General features: G+C 50.1%; 1 protein-coding gene across 1 annotated transcript in view; it reads right to left on the bottom strand.

Moving 5' to 3' along the window:
• Positions 1-18316, bottom strand: part of LOC142817568 (uncharacterized) — a 31704-nt gene extending 13388 nt beyond the window's left edge. The window contains exons 1-4 of the mRNA XM_075894612.1: positions 17774-18316; positions 17126-17285; positions 15683-16606; positions 14455-14760 (exon numbers count right to left, since the gene is read on the bottom strand). Coding sequence (XP_075750727.1) covers positions 14455-14760; positions 15683-16606; positions 17126-17285; positions 17774-18316 — 1933 coding nt within the window. The remainder of the gene's footprint in view (positions 1-14454; positions 14761-15682; positions 16607-17125; positions 17286-17773) is intronic.
• Positions 18317-21611: the final 3295 nt, after the last annotated feature.

Here is a 21611-nt window from a genome sequence, read left to right as displayed (position 1 = left end):
ACACGAACAAACTCGGTATTATACGACGCGAATGGACGACATATGTGAATGACACGTCCAAACATGATAATCCCGACGTGCGTGTCATGTAACAACATTACATGCTACATTCATGATGCACTTGCGGCCGTTTCGCTAACTTCACATTTGCCAAATTCGTATTACGTGACGTTAATGAATGACGAAAGTATGCGACTGGTGCAAACATGATAATAATAAGATGCGCGTCATGTGAGAACATGACTGCATGCCACAGTCAAGACAAGTGATTCTTAAGAGAGAAAGGAAGAGAAAAGTGAGCCCCGTAACTGTCTGCTTCAGTGAGCGACACCTCAACAGTAGCTCACAAGGGATGGGGGTGAGGAGAGAAAACAAACTCCCAAGCATTTCCCCGATGGTGAACATGGTTAAGTGCGAATACACGGGGTGATGCTATGAGGGGTATTTATTAATTCGCACTATTATATTTATTAATCGCACTATGGTGCCTTTATGGTGTAATGGTTCCTGGGAATCGCAATTTGATCACACGGGGGAGTTTACGTTAACTCACTGGCGAATGCCAACGGATTTTAACTTTACTCCCCCTCACGACCCGCTCTCGACGGGAGACTGAGAGAGAAGGCAGGCGCGCGAGAGAGAGGGGTGCGCGCAGCTGCAGCGAGTGAGGAGAGCGGAGGAGCGAGCGAAGGGGGAGGGGTATAAGGCGCGTTATTTACACCGATATCAGCGTCGCGTCCGTGCCTTTTATTCTGTAGAGCGTCGCGCTGCGGCCCGCCAAGTCCTCTTTCTTTTAAAGATAGAGAGAAGACTGCGGACGCCGCCGACGGCGGTGGATGGTTTGGGGTCGCTTATAAAGTGTATTCACACTTAAAAGGGTAGGAGTAAAGGTGTAGAAAAGAGAAAGAGACGTGAGGTGGTAAGCCAGAGCGAGCGACCACAAACTGGGGGGATAGAAGAGATAGGAAAGATGGAAGCACGGTCACTGGAGTCCGAGGACGGGGCACACTTGCGAGAGCTCATGTCGGCGTCGGTAGATGGCGTAGAGCAAGTCCAGTCGGTCAGAGCTACACTGTCGTCGAAGGTCGTCGGCGTCAGGAGGTGACGTAGGGCGAGCCCAGTCAGCCAGAGCTACGCTGACGCCAGAGATCGCGAGCGCACGCACGCGCGCTCACACACACAACCGGTCGGCACGGAATCCAGCAAGCGAGTCCAGCCACAGTCAAGGCGCCAATACATTTCTACATGACGCGGTGCGCGTGCTCGCCGGCGTTCATTTTGTCGCGCCATGCCGGCGTTGCTACGCCAGGCGCCTGTTTCGCCATATACTTAGGGAGCCTACATGAACGGCCGTTTTTAGGGTGGAGACATCTTAATAAGTGCCTTCAAGACACTCAGCCAAAACCAGCGGGCAACGGGGCACGATGTTGCCAGCTTCCACCAAATTCAGCATAGTTTTCTGTGCGCCGCCATTTTAGAGCCAGCCGCCGCTCCCTCCAACTACGCGAAGTACGGCGCAACAAAAAGGAGCCGACCGAGTAACAGCGGCGGTTCTCAGGGTCGTGTAAGCGACCCAGTTCTCAAAGTGAGCGCACGAAGAAATTCGCAGCCCACACACAAACACTTGCGACATAATACTGAGGTTACGCTGACACGAACGCAAGCGTGGCAACAGCTCAGACTAGCGAGCGCGTCTCCGTACGAACGCGCGGACGCGTCCCGTTTGTGGGCTTCCTACTCGCAATGCGTGGACGCAGCAACGACAACTTCGGTTATTTACTCATTCGCGAACACCGCGAAACACATATACGTGTGCCGCAAGAAAAAACAGTGAACGAATTACGCAGTACTCACAGAGCAAATACGAGACGCACTTGTGGGCTCCCAGCCGTGTCGCTTCACTTGAGCCAGCCATAGTTGTCGTCGGCCAGGGCTCGCTGGGAAGCGGAACATTCGCACCCCCTTTCTGTTGTGGTTAGTGCAGAGCGGTACGCAGCATCCAGGCATTCTAAGGCTTCACCGGCAGCGTTTAACACGCTACCGCAACGTTCGACGCCGTATTATTGAGAACTAAACGCAACCGAGCGTAGACGCAGTGCGGGCACCAAGATGGGGCGACAGCGCGGCGTTGCTGTCTGGCAACATTGTGTTTTCGCGGGCGGCGGTGCGTTGGCGGCATGTAGTGGGTCAAAGGCTGACATCACCCTAAAAACGGCCGTTCATGTAGGCTCCCTACATATACTCGCTGGCGTGCGCCGCGCTGCGTTGCTTTGACGCATGCCCATTTCAGCACGTCTGGCGTCCGTCCGTCACGAAAAGAGGGAGACGCAGTGTTGTCTGGTTAACGCATCGGCGCGAATTTCGCGCCGGTTGCCGTCGGGCCATGCCAACGGACGCTGGTCGCGCCTGGCGTGAGACTATAGAGTTCTCGCGTTGTGCTAATGTAGCGTCGCTATGCCCAGCGTGCGCGCGTGTCAACGCTACATTGGAGTATATTGGGCTCTTCAATGTGCGCTCGTGGCCGTTTTGCTAGCTCCATATATACCAAATTTGGTGTTACGTGATGTCAATGGATGACGAAATATATGACTGGTGCAAACATTATAATTTTGACACGCGAGTCACGTAAGAACATGACAATATACCACTCTAATAGCGTGCTCGCGGCCGTTTCGCTTGCTCCACATATACTCAATTTGGTATCACGTGACGTGAATAGATGACGAAGGTCAACAACAGACCCAAACATGACAGTCATGACATAGAAGTCATGTACGACATCATTTACCTCTAACCTCGTAACATTGTGCTGATTTTAAAGTCACATATCAACCTTTCTTCTTCGTGCTTCGCATATAATCGATTCCCACTGTACGTGGAATCTGCTCTTTGTTTTATGCGAAGCATTTCTTAGCGAACTTCGGCGACTTTGAGCGTATCTATCTGTAGCGTCATCATCATCGCCATTTTTCTAGCTACCGCGCTGCGCCTCTCGTGCAGCTGATGCGACAGCTCGAGGCGCGAGCAGTGGAGATCGAGCTCACGTGCCTGGCGGTTTGGACGTGGCAGCCGCCGCCGCTCCGCTTCAGCAAATCAACCTGGATAATAAAGTGGCGAGAGAATGACACGACCACGTTGGCCGCCGTCCCGTCTTCCTCTCTCGCTACATTGGTGACCACGGACACACGAACAAGCGACCGGCGCTGCACTACTGCCACCGAGCTACGCGGCCATGCTCCAGTCAGCACAAGCCTGGCAGCCTCAATTCGACCCGCCACTGCCCCCGTTCCGGACCTCTCGCCTAGAGTCGTGGTTCGAGTAGTTTGCGGTGGCCTTGTATCACAACGGCATCTGGATCCAAGAGCTCATGTACGAGGTATTGGAATACCGTCTTCCTCATGACCTCAAACACCACCTCACATACTTCTCCGGGAGCCCTCGCCCGTACGATCACTTGCGAGATGTCGTGCTCAAGTTTTACGGCCTTAAACATGCTCCTCCTCCCGAAAATGACACAACTGCGCCTGGCTCATCACCTTCCAGGACGCCTCTCGCCCCACAGCCAGTCCAGACCATTCCCCTGCCGGCAACTGGCCACATAGATTCGACACCGGCCACTGCCCCGTGCACCGTCGCATTCGCTGCAGAGACTTGGTCAGCTGAACTGTCTGTCCCGGGCGATTCGACGACCTCAAAGATCACGTGGCTTCAAAGATCAGTGGGTGGCGGCATCGCTACGGCCATTTGATTCGGCGCATCACCCAGCGCCAGCGGAAAAGTGTAATTCCATCGCCTCCCGCCGCAAGATAGTGGTCTTTCCCGACGAGTGGAGCAGCGCTCGTCTGTCTGGCCCGGCCATTTCAGTCATGACATCAACCGTGTTGGCACGTTGGTACGTTGTAAGCACGCGGTCGACGTGCATCCATGCCTTGCTGCAGCTACAAAGAAGTTCAGGCACATTAGTAGAAGTTGTTCCTCGCTTTTGCATGCAACTTCATAGATCGTTGAAAAGGGGATTTGGGTAGAGGCTGCTATCTCGGAATATTTCATCTAGGGGGCATGCAGGCTTGCCGAACGGCATTTTCTAAGTTGTTGCGAGGTATGACAACGCGTAGGTATGCTTTTCTATGCAATAGCATTAAAAACATTGTTTTAATAATACCCACGTAACTACGAAAGTACTTCCGCAGCTACATGACAGCATAGCTCTCTTTGGCTCAAACATCGTAAGTGCTAACTAGTATACTGTGCTAGAAGACATAGCTTCTTCTTTCTCGCACTTCAAGCGAAATTCTTACACCGAAGCTGTTATGGTATTTAGATAACTTCAGAATTTTTTGGGTGGGAAACACAGAAAGAGTATTCTTTGTTTGTTTGTCGTTTGTTGCTGGTTGGCCGGAAGCTCGTTTACACAAATTTAGGTGCACGTGGAAGAACTTCAGCAGATGTCGCCCCAGGGGCGTAGCCAAGTGGTGGCACACCCGGTACATGCCCCCCCCCCCAATTTTTCAATGCGAAGCATTTCTTAGTGAACTTCGGCGACTTTGAGCGTATCTATCTCTCTATCTATCTGCGTCTGGTTAACCTCTCTGCTTTTCCTTGCATCTTTATCTCTCTCTATCTCTCTAGCCGCCTACGACTTTTAGCTCTCCTGGCCGTTTCGATAATGGTATCGATACCAAACTTGGTATGACATAATATGATTGTATGAAGAACACATTTGACTAGTCATGAAATAAAAATCATGACATGTATGTCATGAATTACATTTCATGGTCCTGCAGCTCTCGCGGTGGTTTCATTTCTATGGCATGTTGCGAAACTGGTATGGTATGACATGATTGCATGGCGAACATAAGCGACAGACCCTAACATGAAAATCATGAAATGCGGGTCATGTAGCAACATGACTACATGTCATCGCATGATGCGCTCGCGGCCGTTTCACTAGCGTCTAATATACCAAATTTGGTATTACGGTACGTTAATAGATGGCGAAGGTATGTGACTGGTGCAAACATGATAATAATTAGATGCGTGTCATGTAACAACATGACTACATGCCACGCTCATGATGCGCTGGCGGCCGTTTCGCTAGCTTCACTTATAACAGATTTGGTATTACGGGGCGTGAATGGATGACCAAGTTATGATACTAGTGAAACATGATAAACATGAGATGCGTGTCATGTAACAACATGACTACACGCTACGCTCGTGATGTGCTCGCGGCCGTTTCGCTAGCTTCACACGAACAACTCGGTATTACACGACGCGAATGGACGACATATGTGAATGACACGTCCAAACATGATAATCCCGACGTGCGTGTCATGTAACAACATTACATGCTACATTCATGATGCACTTGCGGCCGTTTCGCTAACTTCACATTTGCCAAATTCGTATTACGTGACGTTAATGAATGACGAAAGTATGCGACTGGTGCAAACATGATAATAATAAGATGCGCGTCATGTGAGAACATGACTGCATGCCACAGTCAAGACAAGTGATTCTTAAGAGAGAAAGGAAGAGAAAAGTGAGCCCCGTAACTGTCTGCTTCAGTGAGCGACACCTCAACAGTAGCTCACAAGGGATGGGGGTGAGGAGAGAAAACAAACTCCCAAGCATTTCCCCGATGGTGAACATGGTTAAGTGCGAATACACGGGGTGATGCTATGAGGGGTATTTATTAATTCGCACTATTATATTTATTAATCGCACTATGGTGCCTTTATGGTGTAATGGTTCCTGGGAATCGCAATTTGATCACACGGGGGAGTTTACGTTAACTCACTGGCGAATGCCAACGGATTTTAACTTTACTCCCCCTCACGACCCGCTCTCGACGGGAGACTGAGAGAGAAGGCAGGCGCGCGAGAGAGAGGGGTGCGCGCAGCTGCAGCGAGTGAGGAGAGCGGAGGAGCGAGCGAAGGGGGAGGGGTATAAGGCGCGTTATTTACACCGATATCAGCGTCGCGTCCGTGCCTTTTATTCTGTAGAGCGTCGCGCTGCGGCCCGCCAAGTCCTCTTTCTTTTAAAGATAGAGAGAAGACTGCGGACGCCGCCGACGGCGGTGGATGGTTTGGGGTCGCTTATAAAGTGTATTCACACTTAAAAGGGTAGGAGTAAAGGTGTAGAAAAGAGAAAGAGACGTGAGGTGGTAAGCCAGAGCGAGCGACCACAAACTGGGGGGATAGAAGAGATAGGAAAGATGGAAGCACGGTCACTGGAGTCCGAGGACGGGGCACACTTGCGAGAGCTCATGTCGGCGTCGGTAGATGGCGTAGAGCAAGTCCAGTCGGTCAGAGCTACACTGTCGTCGAAGGTCGTCGGCGTCAGGAGGTGACGTAGGGCGAGCCCAGTCAGCCAGAGCTACGCTGACGCCAGAGATCGCGAGCGCACGCACGCGCGCTCACACACACAACCGGTCGGCACGGAATCCAGCAAGCGAGTCCAGCCACAGTCAAGGCGCCAATACATTTCTACATGACGCGGTGCGCGTGCTCGCCGGCGTTCATTTTGTCGCGCCATGCCGGCGTTGCTACGCCAGGCGCCTGTTTCGCCATATACTTAGGGAGCCTACATGAACGGCCGTTTTTAGGGTGGAGACATCTTAATAAGTGCCTTCAAGACACTCAGCCAAAACCAGCGGGCAACGGGGCACGATGTTGCCAGCTTCCACCAAATTCAGCATAGTTTTCTGTGCGCCGCCATTTTAGAGCCAGCCGCCGCTCCCTCCAACTACGCGAAGTACGGCGCAACAAAAAGGAGCCGACCGAGTAACAGCGGCGGTTCTCAGGGTCGTGTAAGCGACCCAGTTCTCAAAGTGAGCGCACGAAGAAATTCGCAGCCCACACACAAACACTTGCGACATAATACTGAGGTTACGCTGACACGAACGCAAGCGTGGCAACAGCTCAGACTAGCGAGCGCGTCTCCGTACGAACGCGCGGACGCGTCCCGTTTGTGGGCTTCCTACTCGCAATGCGTGGACGCAGCAACGACAACTTCGGTTATTTACTCATTCGCGAACACCGCGAAACACATATACGTGTGCCGCAAGAAAAAACAGTGAACGAATTACGCAGTACTCACAGAGCAAATACGAGACGCACTTGTGGGCTCCCAGCCGTGTCGCTTCACTTGAGCCAGCCATAGTTGTCGTCGGCCAGGGCTCGCTGGGAAGCGGAACATTCGCACCCCCTTTCTGTTGTGGTTAGTGCAGAGCGGTACGCAGCATCCAGGCATTCTAAGGCTTCACCGGCAGCGTTTAACACGCTACCGCAACGTTCGACGCCGTATTATTGAGAACTAAACGCAACCGAGCGTAGACGCAGTGCGGGCACCAAGATGGGGCGACAGCGCGGCGTTGCTGTCTGGCAACATTGTGTTTTCGCGGGCGGCGGTGCGTTGGCGGCATGTAGTGGGTCAAAGGCTGACATCACCCTAAAAACGGCCGTTCATGTAGGCTCCCTACATATACTCGCTGGCGTGCGCCGCGCTGCGTTGCTTTGACGCATGCCCATTTCAGCACGTCTGGCGTCCGTCCGTCACGAAAAGAGGGAGACGCAGTGTTGTCTGGTTAACGCATCGGCGCGAATTTCGCGCCGGTTGCCGTCGGGCCATGCCAACGGACGCTGGTCGCGCCTGGCGTGAGACTATAGAGTTCTCGCGTTGTGCTAATGTAGCGTCGCTATGCCCAGCGTGCGCGCGTGTCAACGCTACATTGGAGTATATTGGGCTCTTCAATGTGCGCTCGTGGCCGTTTTGCTAGCTCCATATATACCAAATTTGGTGTTACGTGATGTCAATGGATGACGAAATATATGACTGGTGCAAACATTATAATTTTGACACGCGAGTCACGTAAGAACATGACAATATACCACGCTAATAGCGTGCTCGCGGCCGTTTCGCTTGCTCCACATATACTCAATTTGGTATCACGTGACGTGAATAGATGACGAAGGTCAACAACAGACCCAAACATGACAGTCATGACATAGAAGTCATGTACGACATCATTTACCTCTAACCTCGTAACATTGTGCTGATTTTAAAGTCACATATCAACCTTTCTTCTTCGTGCTTCGCATATAATCGATTCCCACTGTACGTGGAATCTGCTCTTTGTTTTATGCGAAGCATTTCTTAGCGAACTTCGGCGACTTTGAGCGTATCTATCTGTAGCGTCATCATCATCGCCATTTTTCTAGCTACCGCGCTGCGCCTCTCGTGCAGCTGATGCGACAGCTCGAGGCGCGAGCTGTGGAGATCGAGCTCACGTGCCTGGCGGTTTGGACGTGGCAGCCGCCGCCGCTCCGCTTCAGCAAATCAACCTGGATAATAAAGTGGCGAGAGAATGACACGACCACGTTGGCCGCCGTCCCGTCTTCCTCTCTCGCTACATTGGTGACCACGGACACACGAACAAGCGACCGGCGCTGCACTACTGCCACCGAGCTACGCGGCCATGCTCCAGTCAGCACAAGCCTGGCAGCCTCAATTCGACCCGCCACTGCCCCCGTTCCGGACCTCTCGCCTAGAGTCGTGGTTCGAGTAGTTTGCGGTGGCCTTGTATCACAACGGCATCTGGATCCAAGAGCTCATGTACGAGGTATTGGAATACCGTCTTCCTCATGACCTCAAACACCACCTCACATACTTCTCCGGGAGCCCTCGCCCGTACGATCACTTGCGAGATGTCGTGCTCAAGTTTTACGGCCTTAAACATGCTCCTCCTCCCGAAAATGACACAACTGCGCCTGGCTCATCACCTTCCAGGACGCCTCTCGCCCCACAGCCAGTCCAGACCATTCCCCTGCCGGCAACTGGCCACATAGATTCGACACCGGCCACTGCCCCGTGCACCGTCGCATTCGCTGCAGAGACTTGGTCAGCTGAACTGTCTGTCCCGGGCGATTCGACGACCTCAGCTGGGCCAGCTGACCTTCCTGCAGACTCCCCGCCTGTCCCGGCACCTGTGGAGGCCCGCGACACCACTCACACTATGCACCCAGAGCCCGCTGTGACACTGAACGCCATCAGTTTCCCCTGCACACCGGTGCCTGCTGCTCAAAACCTCGGGGACTGCCAGCACCTACTAACATCATCATCGATGTATCCTACAGAAGTTCAAGCCCCTGATCATGCACGGCTAAACGTGCATGATGCTGTGACGATGTCAGGAAATCCCGAGGGCCGCACGCCTGGCTCACCACAGGTGGAGCACACCGTGCATGCCCCAACAGATGCGCAGTTAAACCATCCGCCTACCATTACGTACGCGTGCTTGAGCATTTCAACGCCATCGACGGCCCATAACAACTGTGACGCCACATACCCGCCGCTCGATCTCGCATCACCAAACGTCGGTTCTAGCTCGAACAACGCGACGACTCATCGGCGTACGCCTACGCGTTACACATCGTCAAAGGTCGGAAAAAGCAATCTATCAGTGCCCTCTGAGCCGGCTCGTTATCACTGTAAACCATGTCGTACTTCATCGGTCCAAAGCGCACCGTTTTCAACTTATTTGCACCCTACTCGGCCGACCAGGTGGCCGCCGCAGCCGGTAATGTGCCACCGGAAGCGACGGTACCAGCACGGTAAACACACTACCAAGGTTGACCGCACTCCCTGTCGACGTTCCCACCAACTCCAACAAGGAAGTAACACTAGACCCTCTGGACTGGCCGTACTACGCTCATGCTACAGTCCATCTTTTAAGCATCAGTGTCCGAGTGCGCGCGACAATCGACCGCACCGAAACGGCTCGTGTGTGTTCTCGGCTCTTGACCATTTTTTACCTTGTCGTTGGTACTCGCTATCGACAAAAGTGTCCATCACGACCCTCGCCCGCTCCTTCCAACAGCGTGCCTGCGTAGCCACCCTCGTCCGCTGCGCCATTCCCAGTGTCGCCCGCCAGAGACCCACTGGTTGCCGATTGTCCCTTCCAGTTGACGACCTGGACTGCTCACGGACCCCGTTTCGTTTTTCAAACCTAACTCGCTTGTATATACGCTCTCATTATTTTCATTCCGGCTTCATTTCTGCGGGGGGGAGTAATCTGTAGCATCATCATCATCGCCATTCATCATCATCGTCATTTTTCTAGCTACCGCGCTGCGCCTCTCGTGCAACTGATGCGACAGCTCGAGGCGCGAGCTGTGGAGATCGAGCTCACGTGCCTGGCGGTTCGGACGTGGCAGCCACCGCCGCTCCGCTTCAGCAAATCAACCTGGATAATAAAGGGGCGAGAGAATGACACGACCACGTTGGCCGTCATCCCTTCTTCCTCTCTCGCTACATTATCTATCTATCTATCTATCTATCTATTTATTTATTTATCTATCTCTCTATCTATCTATCTATCTATCTATCTGTCTATTTATTTATTTATCTATCTCTCTATCTTTCTATCTATCTATCTATCTATCTATCTATCTATCTATCTATCTATCTATCTATCTATCTAGCCGCCTACGACTTTTAGCTCTCCTGGCCGCTTCGATTATGGTATCAATACCAAACTTCGTATGGTATAGCATGACTGTATGAAGAACGTATTTGACTAGTCGTAACATGAAAATCTAGGCATGTATGTCATGGATGTCATGATTTGCATTTCATAGTCCTGCAGCTCTTGCAGTGGTTTCGTTCACATGGCATGTTGCAAAATTGGTATAGTAGGACATGATTGCATGGCAAACACAAGCGACAGACCCTAACATGAAAATCATGACGTGCGTGTCATGTAACAACATGACTACATGCCAAGCTCATGATGCGCTTGCAGCCGTTTCGCTAACATCACACATACCAAATTTATTATTACGGTACGTGAATAGATGACGAAGGTATGTGACTGGTGCAAACGTGATAATCATGAGATGCGTGTCATGTAACAACATGACTACATGCCACGCTCATGACGCGCTGGTGGCCATTTCGCTATTTTAACTTATAACAACTTGATTCGGTATTACGGGAAGTGAATGGATGACGAAGGTATGATACTGGTGCAAACATGATAAACATGACATGCGTGTCATCTAACAACGTGACTACATGCCACACTGATGATGCACTCGCGACCATTTCGCTAGCTTTACATATGCGAAATTTGGTATTACGTGACGCCAATGGACAACGAAGGTATGTGACTGGTGCAAAAATGATAATTATGAGATGCGTGTCATGTGAGAACATGACTACATGCAACCGTCAAGGCGCCAATACATTTCGACGTGTCGCGGTGCGCGTGCTCACCGGCGTCCATTTCGTCGCGTCACGCCGGCGTTGCCACGCGGGGTGCCAGTCCTGCCGTATACTCGCAGGCGCACGCCGCGCTGCGTTGCTTTGACACATGCGCGTTTCAGCGCGTCCGGCGTCCCTCCATCATGAAAATAGGAAGAGGCAGTGTTGTATGGATAACACATCGGTGCGAAATGCAGCATGTCGCATTTCGCGCCGGTGTTGTCTACGGGCCGCGCCGACAGGCGCTGGTCGCGCCTGGCGTCAGACCTGACGTTTTGCAAACGTAGCGTCACTGTGCTCAGCGTACATGCGCGTCAACGCTACATTGGACTATATATTGGGCCCTTCATGACGCGCTCGCGGCCGTTTTGCTAGCTCCACTTATATACCAAATTTGGTGTTACGTGACGTCAATGGATGACGAAATATATCACTGGTGCAAACAAATAATCCTGACACGCGTGTAATGTAAGAACATGACAACACACCACGCTCATAGCATGCTCGCGGCCGTTTCGCTAGCTCCACATATACTAAATTTGGTATCACGTGACGTCAATAGATGACCAAGGTAAACGACAAATCCAAACATGATAATCATCACACGGAGGTCATTTACGGCATCATTTACCTCCCCCTCGTAACGTTGTGCTGATATTAAAGTGACAAATCAACAATTCTCATTCGTGCTTCACATATCATCGATTACTGACGTGGGATCTGCCTTTTTTTTTCGCCATATTCATGGTGAGTGAAAAATGGTCATTTTCAGGGGGAGCCTCTACCAATATCAAAATGGTCCATCCCCACCCCCCCGAAAAAAATTCTGGCTGCGCGCGTCTCGCTCCCTCCCCTCTTTGTTTTTTTTCGTTTCTGTTCTTTCTTCATTTTATTTTTTACCACCACATTTACGTGGAGGCTACAGCTGAAAGTTTGTGTAGCTATGTATGGGTGCACGTTGAAGAACCCCACGTTGTATCATTTCGTGTGTCAACGCAATTTGGTGGACACCACATGCTTTTCGCGTCGAAGTATCGCAGGAAAGGCGAAGTCTCTCCTGCGATACTTCGACGCGAAAATTCGGGCCTGTCTGTCGACTTGTCTGTTTGTCACCCAAAACGGTTTGTCTTTCTGCTTCAAGTTCTGTTTGCTTTTTATTCCAAAATCCAACCACATCCGCATTGCCTACCATTATTGCGCAGGTTTCTGCGTTCATACTTGTGCGTGGTGTCAATTAAAGGAAACGCTGCGCATGTATGAGGCAGAACATCAAAACACCTCAATATACATGGGCGTGTTCCTTTATACTATAAAAGGCATACATAAATAGTTCTAAGGAACCTGGCGTTTATTACGCTGCGCTGGCAACGCGACGTTATGCACGAAAAGGCGGGTGTTTGCTGCGCTTCGCTAAGACGATGCGGTGGTGACACCTACCCGCTTTGTCACTTTAACACAGCGGGTAAGTGCTTTAACCACTTTAACGCAGCGCCTCCAGAATTCCATTCCCCGACTCTCTCGCGAAGAACGTCGAATAAATATTTTATTCACTCTCTCCTCAGTGGCGGGAGACTATCGTCATTCGACGACATTTTCGGTGAAACACGCTGATACGGGGCCATTGTTTTTGCCGGGAGGCGAACTTTGATGGAGGCGAAATGCTGAAGGCCCATGTTTTTACAGTTAAGGGCACTTTGAAAAAACACCACAGGATAAAATTTCTTATTTATTTATTTATTTATTTATTTATTTGCCCTGGGGGCCTTTCGGCATTACGGTGGGGAGTGGATTACAGGGGAAAATTATTGACAGCAGCATTAACAAAGATAACACAATTCATAATTAGTACAATGTTCGCTAATCATACAAAGTTAGCTGAGTATGACGAAAATCATGCGCAACGAGAACACATATAATTACAAAATGCCTTAATTTTTTGCTCATACAGCATTAGCTGGGTAGGTGAAATACAGCGATGGATCAAAAACTGCAGGTTCGATTAAACTAGGATGATAAGATTGACATGTGCAGTTTTAATAGTATGCCATGAAAATTGTTCAGGTGACATCAGTTGATACAAGTGCTTGTTACTGTCAAACGTGTTGTAATGCTTTACGAAAGTTCTCGTTGTTAATAATACAAGCAATATCAGCTGGGAGGTCATTTCAATGATGTGATGTATGAGGTATAAATAATTTTGAGAAACATGTGGTGTTACACGCACAAATTCTAACTTTGTGTTGATTATCAATGCAGTGATAAGTAATATGGCCATGACATCAATTCCTCATGCAAAGTGGGACAGTGATACAGTTTATGAAAGAATGATAAGCGAAAAACCTTACGTCGTGAAGTTAGAGATTCGAGATGCAGATGTGATTTCATTAAAGATGCGCTGGATCTTCGGCTGTAGTCCCATAAAATAAATCTGAGCCCTCCACCACCAAGCACACTCTCTTCTCTCTTCCATTTCTCTTGCCCTTCCAAAGACGCTGTGTCGTGGTTCCTGCAACGGGTGCAAAAAAATAGTGTCCCTCTAATGCTGTAATGCAGTTGCTAGTACACAACAGCGGCACTCTTTGTACCCCTTCACAGAGTGAAGATGAATTTTTCCGTAGCAATTGTTTCTTAAAGACGATAGTCTTTTTTCGGGACATTCGACGCAAATATTTTGGTCTGTCTATCTGTACATTTGTCTGTTTGTTCGCCCTTAACGGTACCCTAAACGGCACAAAAGTGACCAAACGATACACCAAAACGGTCGACCATATCCGCAGCATCCACCAATATTGCTCAAGGTTCAGCGTTCATACTTGTGCGATTGTCAATTAAAAAAGCAATTATTGCGCATATCTGAGGCACTATAACAACACGTCAATATTATGTTGAAGCGTACAGACACGAATGTACAACAGTGAACAACGTTTATTGGGAGCGAGGCTTTTTATAGCCTCTGAAGGGTATGCGCACACAACGTGCGCAGTGGCAATGACATGTGCAAATGACGATGCATCAGCCTTTTTTCCCCTTAAGGCTGGTAGCGATCCGGCGGGCGTCGGTTTCTGGTGGACCTGCGTAACATGGTTTCGCCAGGATCGAACTCTTTATTGCCATCAGATTGCGCGCCGCTGGCGTCATTTCCAACCTGGTTGTCATGCGTATTTGGTCGGCTGTCTGTGTCTGGCGCACCTGGGCTCTGGGGTTCTCTTGAGGTCAGTGGTGCACCGGTTTTGCCAGCTTCCGTCTGCGGTGCCTCAACCCCGGGCTCTTGCTTGACTTCTGCTCCACCGGCAGCGAGTCGCGTGCTGTCGGTTTCTCTTCCTCTCAACTGGTCATAATGCCGGCGATGATGTTCGCCGTCTGCGGCCTTGATGGTTACCATGCGGTGGCCTTCGGGGGTCTGTACGACGCCAGCCTTCCACCTGGCTCCTGTCCCGTAGTTCCGGTACCAAACAGATTCTCCAACTTGGCGAGTGGTTCCGGGGTGCTCCGTATCTGTGTGAGAACATGGCCGACATGACACGATGTTATCCAACTTGCATCGAGGCTCAAAACCCAGCAGCATGAACGCTGGCGTTTTCCCGCTGGGCAGAGGGGTGCGGCGATACTGCAACAGAATTTGGTCTAATCGGCCTTGCAGTGTGTCTCTAGCGTTCTTGCGCAGTCCCAGTTTAATCGTTCGCACTGCCCTCTCTGCTAAACCGTTGGACTGCGGATGATAAGGCGCGGTGCGAAAGTGGCGAATTCCGTTTTCATTCATGAACGACTGAAACTGCGCGCTAGTGAACTGTGGCCCGTTATCGGAAACCACGGTTCGGGGCAGGCCAAACCTACTAAACATTGATTGTAAGGCTTCGATAGTCCGTCCCGCGCTGGCTATCTTCACTGGGCTCACTGGGCGTGTGCGAATCAACCGCGATGAGCAACATATGTCCGTCAACCGGGCCGGCATAGTCTACGTGCACCCTTGACCACTTTTCCTTGGTTTCCGGCCATGGCACAGGCTCCTTGGCAGGTGGCATGCTGCTACACTGCACACATACAGGGCAAGTGTTTACCACACGTTCAATGTCCCGATCCAGCCCCGGATACCAAAATATGGAGCGCGCCAACTTCTTCATCGACGTCATCCCTTGATGAGTCTCGTGCAGCATGCGTAGTACGGAGTTCCGGGCGGCGACCAGAATTATCGCTCGGTGGCCCCAGTAGACAATGTTATTACTGCACACAAGTTCATGTTTTTTTTTTTAAAAGAATGGACGTAAGTCTGGTTTTGATCTCGGTAGTTTCCTAGGCCAGCCGTCGCGAATATAGACAGCGACTTGCTTGAGGGTGCTATCTGCTTTTGTCGCCCGGGCCAAATCACTAGACGACATCAGGGTGGTGTATAGTTGCTCAGCAAAAAGTACATACTCACGGGCGTCGTTATTGATGGACTCCATGGTACTGGCATCGTGCTGGTAGCTTGCCGGAAGGCGGCTCAGGGCATCAGCTACCGGAAGGGTTTTTCCTGCCTTGTACTCGATCGTGTACGTGTAGCCGCTGTATAATAAAGACCAACGTTGGATCCGTGCCGCTGCCAGAGCAGGTACGGGCTTGTCCGGGCTGAGCAGTCGCAGAAGTGTCTTGTGATCTGTAATTAGCGTGAAAGTATTACCCAGTAGGTACTCACGAAATTTGGTCACCCCATAGACAACTGCCAGCGCTTCACGCTCAATTTGTGCGTAATTCCGCTCTGCGGCAGTCAGCGTGCGCGACCGAAATCCAACTGGCTTCGCTTCTCCGTAGACCCGGTGGTATAAAACAGCCCCGATGCCGTAAGACGACGCGTTCGTTTCTAACATGAGGGGCTTTTGCGGATCGTAGTGCGTGAGGAACTTGGCGCCTTTGACGAGGCGTTTCGTTGCTTCGAAAGCGGCCTCTTGTCTTGCTCCCCACTGCCAACGGGCGTTTTTCTTTAACAGTTCATACAACGGTGCGAGAACAGTGGACAAGTTGCCAAGGAATGCATGGTAATACGTCACAAAGCCGATGAATGACCGCAGCTCTGCCACACATGTGGGCCTGAACATTCCTGATACTGCTTCAATGTTCTCCGTTTTCGGCAAAAGGCCATCTGCGCATATGCGGTGCCCAAGATACTCAACTTCTTTCTTCCGTATTTTGCATTTGCTTGGGTGAAGCTTCACACCGTAGTCCCGTAACCTCTGGAAGACTTCGCGCAATTTTTTGCAGTTCTCTCGCTTCTCTGCCACAACCACGTCATCCAAGTAAACTTGAACACCCGGTATTCCTTGAAGGATGGCTTCCATGCGTCTCTGGAAAATTGCTGGGGCGGACGCTACACCGAAAAGGAGCCGGTTGAAGCAGAATAGTCCTTTTTGCGTGTTAACGACTAGAAGCTGCTTTGCGTTCTCATCTAGAGGTAGCTGACTGTAAGCGTCCTTTAGATCGATTGTAGAGAACACTTCGCCTCCACTTAAGCTAGCAAAGATATCTTGAATTTTGGGCAACGGATATTTTTCCGTGTGGCAAGCAGCGTTGACTGTTACTTTGAAGTCACCGCAAAGTCGTATGGACCCATTTTTCTTTACTACCGGAACAAGAGGCGTTGCCCAGTCAGCGCAAGCAACTGGTGTCAAAATTCCTGTCTGAACGAGACGATCTATCTCTTGGCTAACGGCTTCTCTCATCCCGTAAGGCACGGCACGTGCCTTAAAGAAACGAGGTACGACACCTTCGCGCAAGCGTAACTCAACGGGTGGCCCTTTGATTAAACCTAGCTCTTCCGAGAACAAGTCCTGAAACTCGTCTAACAACTGCTGCACCTGTAAATCGTTCTTAGTAGAGGATGGCTCACCGGGGGCAGCCTTCATTCCGACGGCGAGAACCTGCCTTCCGTGCTGTTCGAGGGCTTTGATGACGTCCCGCCCACACAGATCCGGTCCAGAGCACCCCAGCACCACCAAGGTAGCGTCCAGTGTGGTCCCGCCGTACGTCACCGAGATATTGAGTTGACCCTTGACGGGAAGTTGACCGAGGAAACATGTCAGTTGCAAGGTAGTCTTCTGGAGCCGAGGCCAAAGGTGACGGTATTTGGTGTAGGTAGGCCATGTGATGATTGTCACGGGGAACCGGTGTCTACTTGCATTCGGAGAGCCACGCCATCCGATTCCATGGTGCGATAAATTGGCTGGACCATGTTCACCGATGCCGCTTGCAAGTTGTGCAGAAATTGTTCGAAGTCATCATTATCAGACCAATGACTTTCAGAGTGGAATACTTTGTTTTGCCGGGACTGGTGCTGCTGGCACACACGGGCTAGGTGTCCTTGCCTCTTACAAGTGAAGCATTTGACAGAACGGAACTTGCATTTTTCCGCTGTATGACCACTTTTGCCGCAGTATGGGCACGTTCCTTCGTGCCGCCAGTCTTCCCTGCTCGCCGACTCTCATAGTGACGGATGCCTAGTTGGTTGGCCTCTGCGCTTCATCGTCATAGCGTGCACATTGTCCGTGTTTTGCGCGCTGGCCATGTGGTCCACGTTTGCCGCTGTCATCTCTGCTGCACGTGCTGCCTCTTCCGCCTCCCTGAGCGCGAGTTCCGCTTTTGCCAACAGCTGCCGACGAACACTAGCGTCGCGCAGGCCGCAAACAATGCGGTCCCCTAGCATCCTGTCGAGGGCGCTACCGAAATTACACCTGCTTGCAATCTTTCGTATTTCTACGAGAAATTCATTTACCGACTCTCCTGCAAGCTGATTCCTTGTGAAGAACTTGTACGATTTTGCGATTTCGTTGCACGCCGGAGCAAATCGCTCACCCAGGAACTTCACAGCGTCTTCGTATTTCAGGTCCTGTATCTTCACCGGCGCGCATCGTGCAGCCAATAAATCCACTGTCTTTGTGCTCAACGCCGTCACCAAAATTGCCCTGCGTTTTTTCTCGTCCGTGACGTCGTGAACCTCGAAGTATGCTTCCAAGCGTAGCCGGTAAGCCTCCCAGTTGTCCGCCTCCTCATCGAAACCCGGTGGGCCCGCGTGCGCAGCCATGGTCGCAGCGCGACCAACGGTTCGACCGCCTCGTCGCCACTGAAGCGTACAGACACGAATGTACAACAGTGAACAACGTTTATTGGGAGCGAGGCTTTTTATAGCCTCTGAAGGGTATGCGCACACAACGTGCGCAGTGGCAGTGACATGTGCAAATGACGATGCATCATATGTAAGTGTGCTTTTCACTAGAAAAGGCATACATAAGTAATTTTAAGGATCATAGCCTTTATAACAGTGCGCTGGCCACGCAACGCTTGCACGAAAAGGCGAGTGTTTCCAACGCTTTCCTAAGACGACACGGTGGTGGCACCTACCCATCACCTTGCATTCTACACCTTATCACCTCAGTGACGGGCGCGCACGGCGCGCACCCCGTTTTCCAGGATAACTGCCAGATAGCGCTCATGTCTGACGTGTGACGTGACGATGCGCTCGTTCGTCTCCACCGCGCGCTCGAGGCACTCATAACGGGGCGCCTCCAGAATACAATTCACCGATTTTCTTGCGCAGAACATCAAATAAACGTTTTGTTCACTCTCTCCATACGAAAGACTATCATCTTTCGACGACATTTGCGGTGTAACATGCAGATACGGGGCCAATTTTTTTATGTTCTATGTATTCCTGCAAGTCTCAGGTTGTTTGGCAAAAGTATTGTAAAAATTAAATACTTTGCAGTATGATCAAAATTATATTGGCCATGCGTTGTGCCACAGCCTTCTCTTCTGCATATCCTTCTGTCGATCTGGCAGAAAGAAAACAAACTTGGCGTCAGTTTTAATGGATTTTCCTCGAATGATGATCGTTAACAATCATAGCTGAAGGCAACATCAAGAAAATATTTTTTGCCAAACGACAAATTTGCTAGTAGTGTTGTCTGCAGCAATCACTTTTTGGCTTAATATCATGCTTCGGTATCCACAAGGGCGCACCATCTGAAGCAGGACGCTTTTCCATTCTGAGTAGCTAGCAAAATTATCCAATCTGCGCATAGCCACAACAGCCACGCGCACACACAAAAAAAAAATTGGAGCTATCTTCGCCGGAAGAGGACATCAACTTTATTACGTGGCGATGAAGCTGCTAATTCGGCAGTTTCAGTGGTGGCGAGAAAAGCACGAGCTATCTGTGAAACGTCCCCGGCTGGTTACCTTTAGAGCGCGAAGATAGCTTGTTGAACCAAGAAGCAATTTATGAATCAAGCCATTCACCAGAGGCTTCTTTTAGGCAGGTGCCCACATTTGTGTCTCCAGATGGTGTGGTCGTATGAGGTGAGAAACCAGGTGCACGAGACCCAGCACATGAACTTAAGCAGGCTAGTGAGACAGCTGAATGCGCAACGCAAATTAGCGATGAGCGCAATTAGCAATGAGCGAGAAAATGCCCGCCTAAAAAGAAGCACAATGGTTTTGGAAAGTACACTCTCCACTCAGCATTGAAGAAATTCATAGACAAGGCCAGCACAGCCCATTTCTGCTTGAAGACTGCTTGGCGGAACACTTCAAAAGCACAGTCTGCTGGGAAGCCGCCTGGACCTGCGGCTTTCATTTCGAAGTAGTCACATATATTGTAGCTACGAGCCCCATTCCAAAAACTTTTGTTGCCTTTCGCCTCGGCACTGCAGCAAGCTGGTCAATCGCGGTATTGTACGTGCTTGTTTGCACAACACACTCACAAAGTCATGCCATCATTCCATCATTCAATGTAGGGAAGTTACAGAGGGCACATAGCCCGTTTGATGGCAGCTGGATATCCTATGCACTTGCTGGTATCCGTATCGGAAAAACTGTCAAAAACTGAGACGTTAGTTCCACGCGCACTAATTCGCAGGCAGCTATGAGTAAGAAGGTGGCTATGATCCCATACCTGCATGGAATTTCACGCAATTTAAAGAAGATGAGTCAGAGGCAGGGTTCTCACTGGTATTTTCTGTGCCGAATAAATTGTCGCAGTTATGTGCAAGAACTAATCCTGTAAGAGGACCTCCTAACGAATGCAACATTAAGCACCAGAATGAATTTGTTCAATTTGTGAAGAATGCAGTATGTGACGCATCTTTCAGCTGCGGTCTATGTTACGTCAGACAGTCACGCAGATCTCAATGCAAGATTACTTGAACCAGAAATTGAAAAAGGGATATGATGGTTTCCTGACGACTCATTGCATAGAATGCAAGTGCAAACCAATGATTGATAAAATAACTGTGTGGGCTACTCACTCTAATGATAGGGTAAAGCTCATTATTGAGGCGACGGGGATAGCAAATCGAAACTGCGTCAGCCAGCCATCCATAGCCCTAACAAAAAAAAAGAAACCTAGATTACTTGCATTCACCGGCACGTGGTTTTTTCATGTAAATTCACTGCTGTTTGGTCCTTGTTTTTATTTTTTGTACATTAAATGATTTGATTGTGATGTCATGTGACAGGTATATATTCTTGGTGGTTTGCAATAAAATTTTAGTTGGAAGTTTGCGCTCGTCCTCGTTTTCTTAGTCTGTTGTTACCTTTCTTGCGCTTCAGCTGTTTAAGACATGAAATACCAACTAGCCCGCTCCCACACCTTGCTGCTGGGAGAGTTGGTAACTCTTTTTAAGGTTGGTGCACGGAAAAGCGATAACACAAAAGTTCGTGGAACAGATCACCAATGCATTAAAACAACACCCCCTGTGGTCTCCAGAGCTTGCCCTGGAATTTGTGATTTTGTACTGCTTGTCTCCTAAAGCATACCATAACATGCACAAAAGAAACCTGTTAAAGTTACCATGAAAAAACACACCACTTGAATATGTTGGTAATATGTGGGGTTTAACGTCCCAAAACCTCCATATATGATTATGAGAGACGCCATAGTGGAGGGCTCCGGAAATTTCGAACACCTGGGGTTCTTTAGCGTGCACGAAATCTGAGCACACGGGCCTACAACGAACGCTTAGAGCAAGAGGCAGGGCAGCTGAAAGAGCAGTTTCAGTTTATTGTAGTAATACAAGCATCAATTACATAAGTCTATACACAGATGAGGGTCCTACAGCATTTTCGCCTCCATAAAAAATGCAGCCGCCGCAGACGGGATTCGATCCCGCGATCTGCGGGTCAGCAGCTGAGTGAGTACCTTAGCCACTAGACCACCGCGGCAGGGCCACTTCAATATGTTAGCAAATGCAACAGTGAAAGTGGGGTCACACCTTCAATGAAAGAACGCTTAGAGCAAGAGGCAGGGCAGCTGAAAGAGCAGTTTCAGTTTATTGTAGTAATACAAGCATCAATTACATAAGACTATACACAGATGAGGG

This window comes from Rhipicephalus microplus, chromosome 5 (genome assembly GCF_043290135.1).
Source record: "Rhipicephalus microplus isolate Deutch F79 chromosome 5, USDA_Rmic, whole genome shotgun sequence".
Classification (NCBI taxonomy): domain Eukaryota; kingdom Metazoa; phylum Arthropoda; class Arachnida; order Ixodida; family Ixodidae; genus Rhipicephalus; species Rhipicephalus microplus.
The sequence above is the reverse complement of the archived record's forward strand: the minus strand, read 5'-3'. Positions and strand labels throughout refer to the sequence as shown.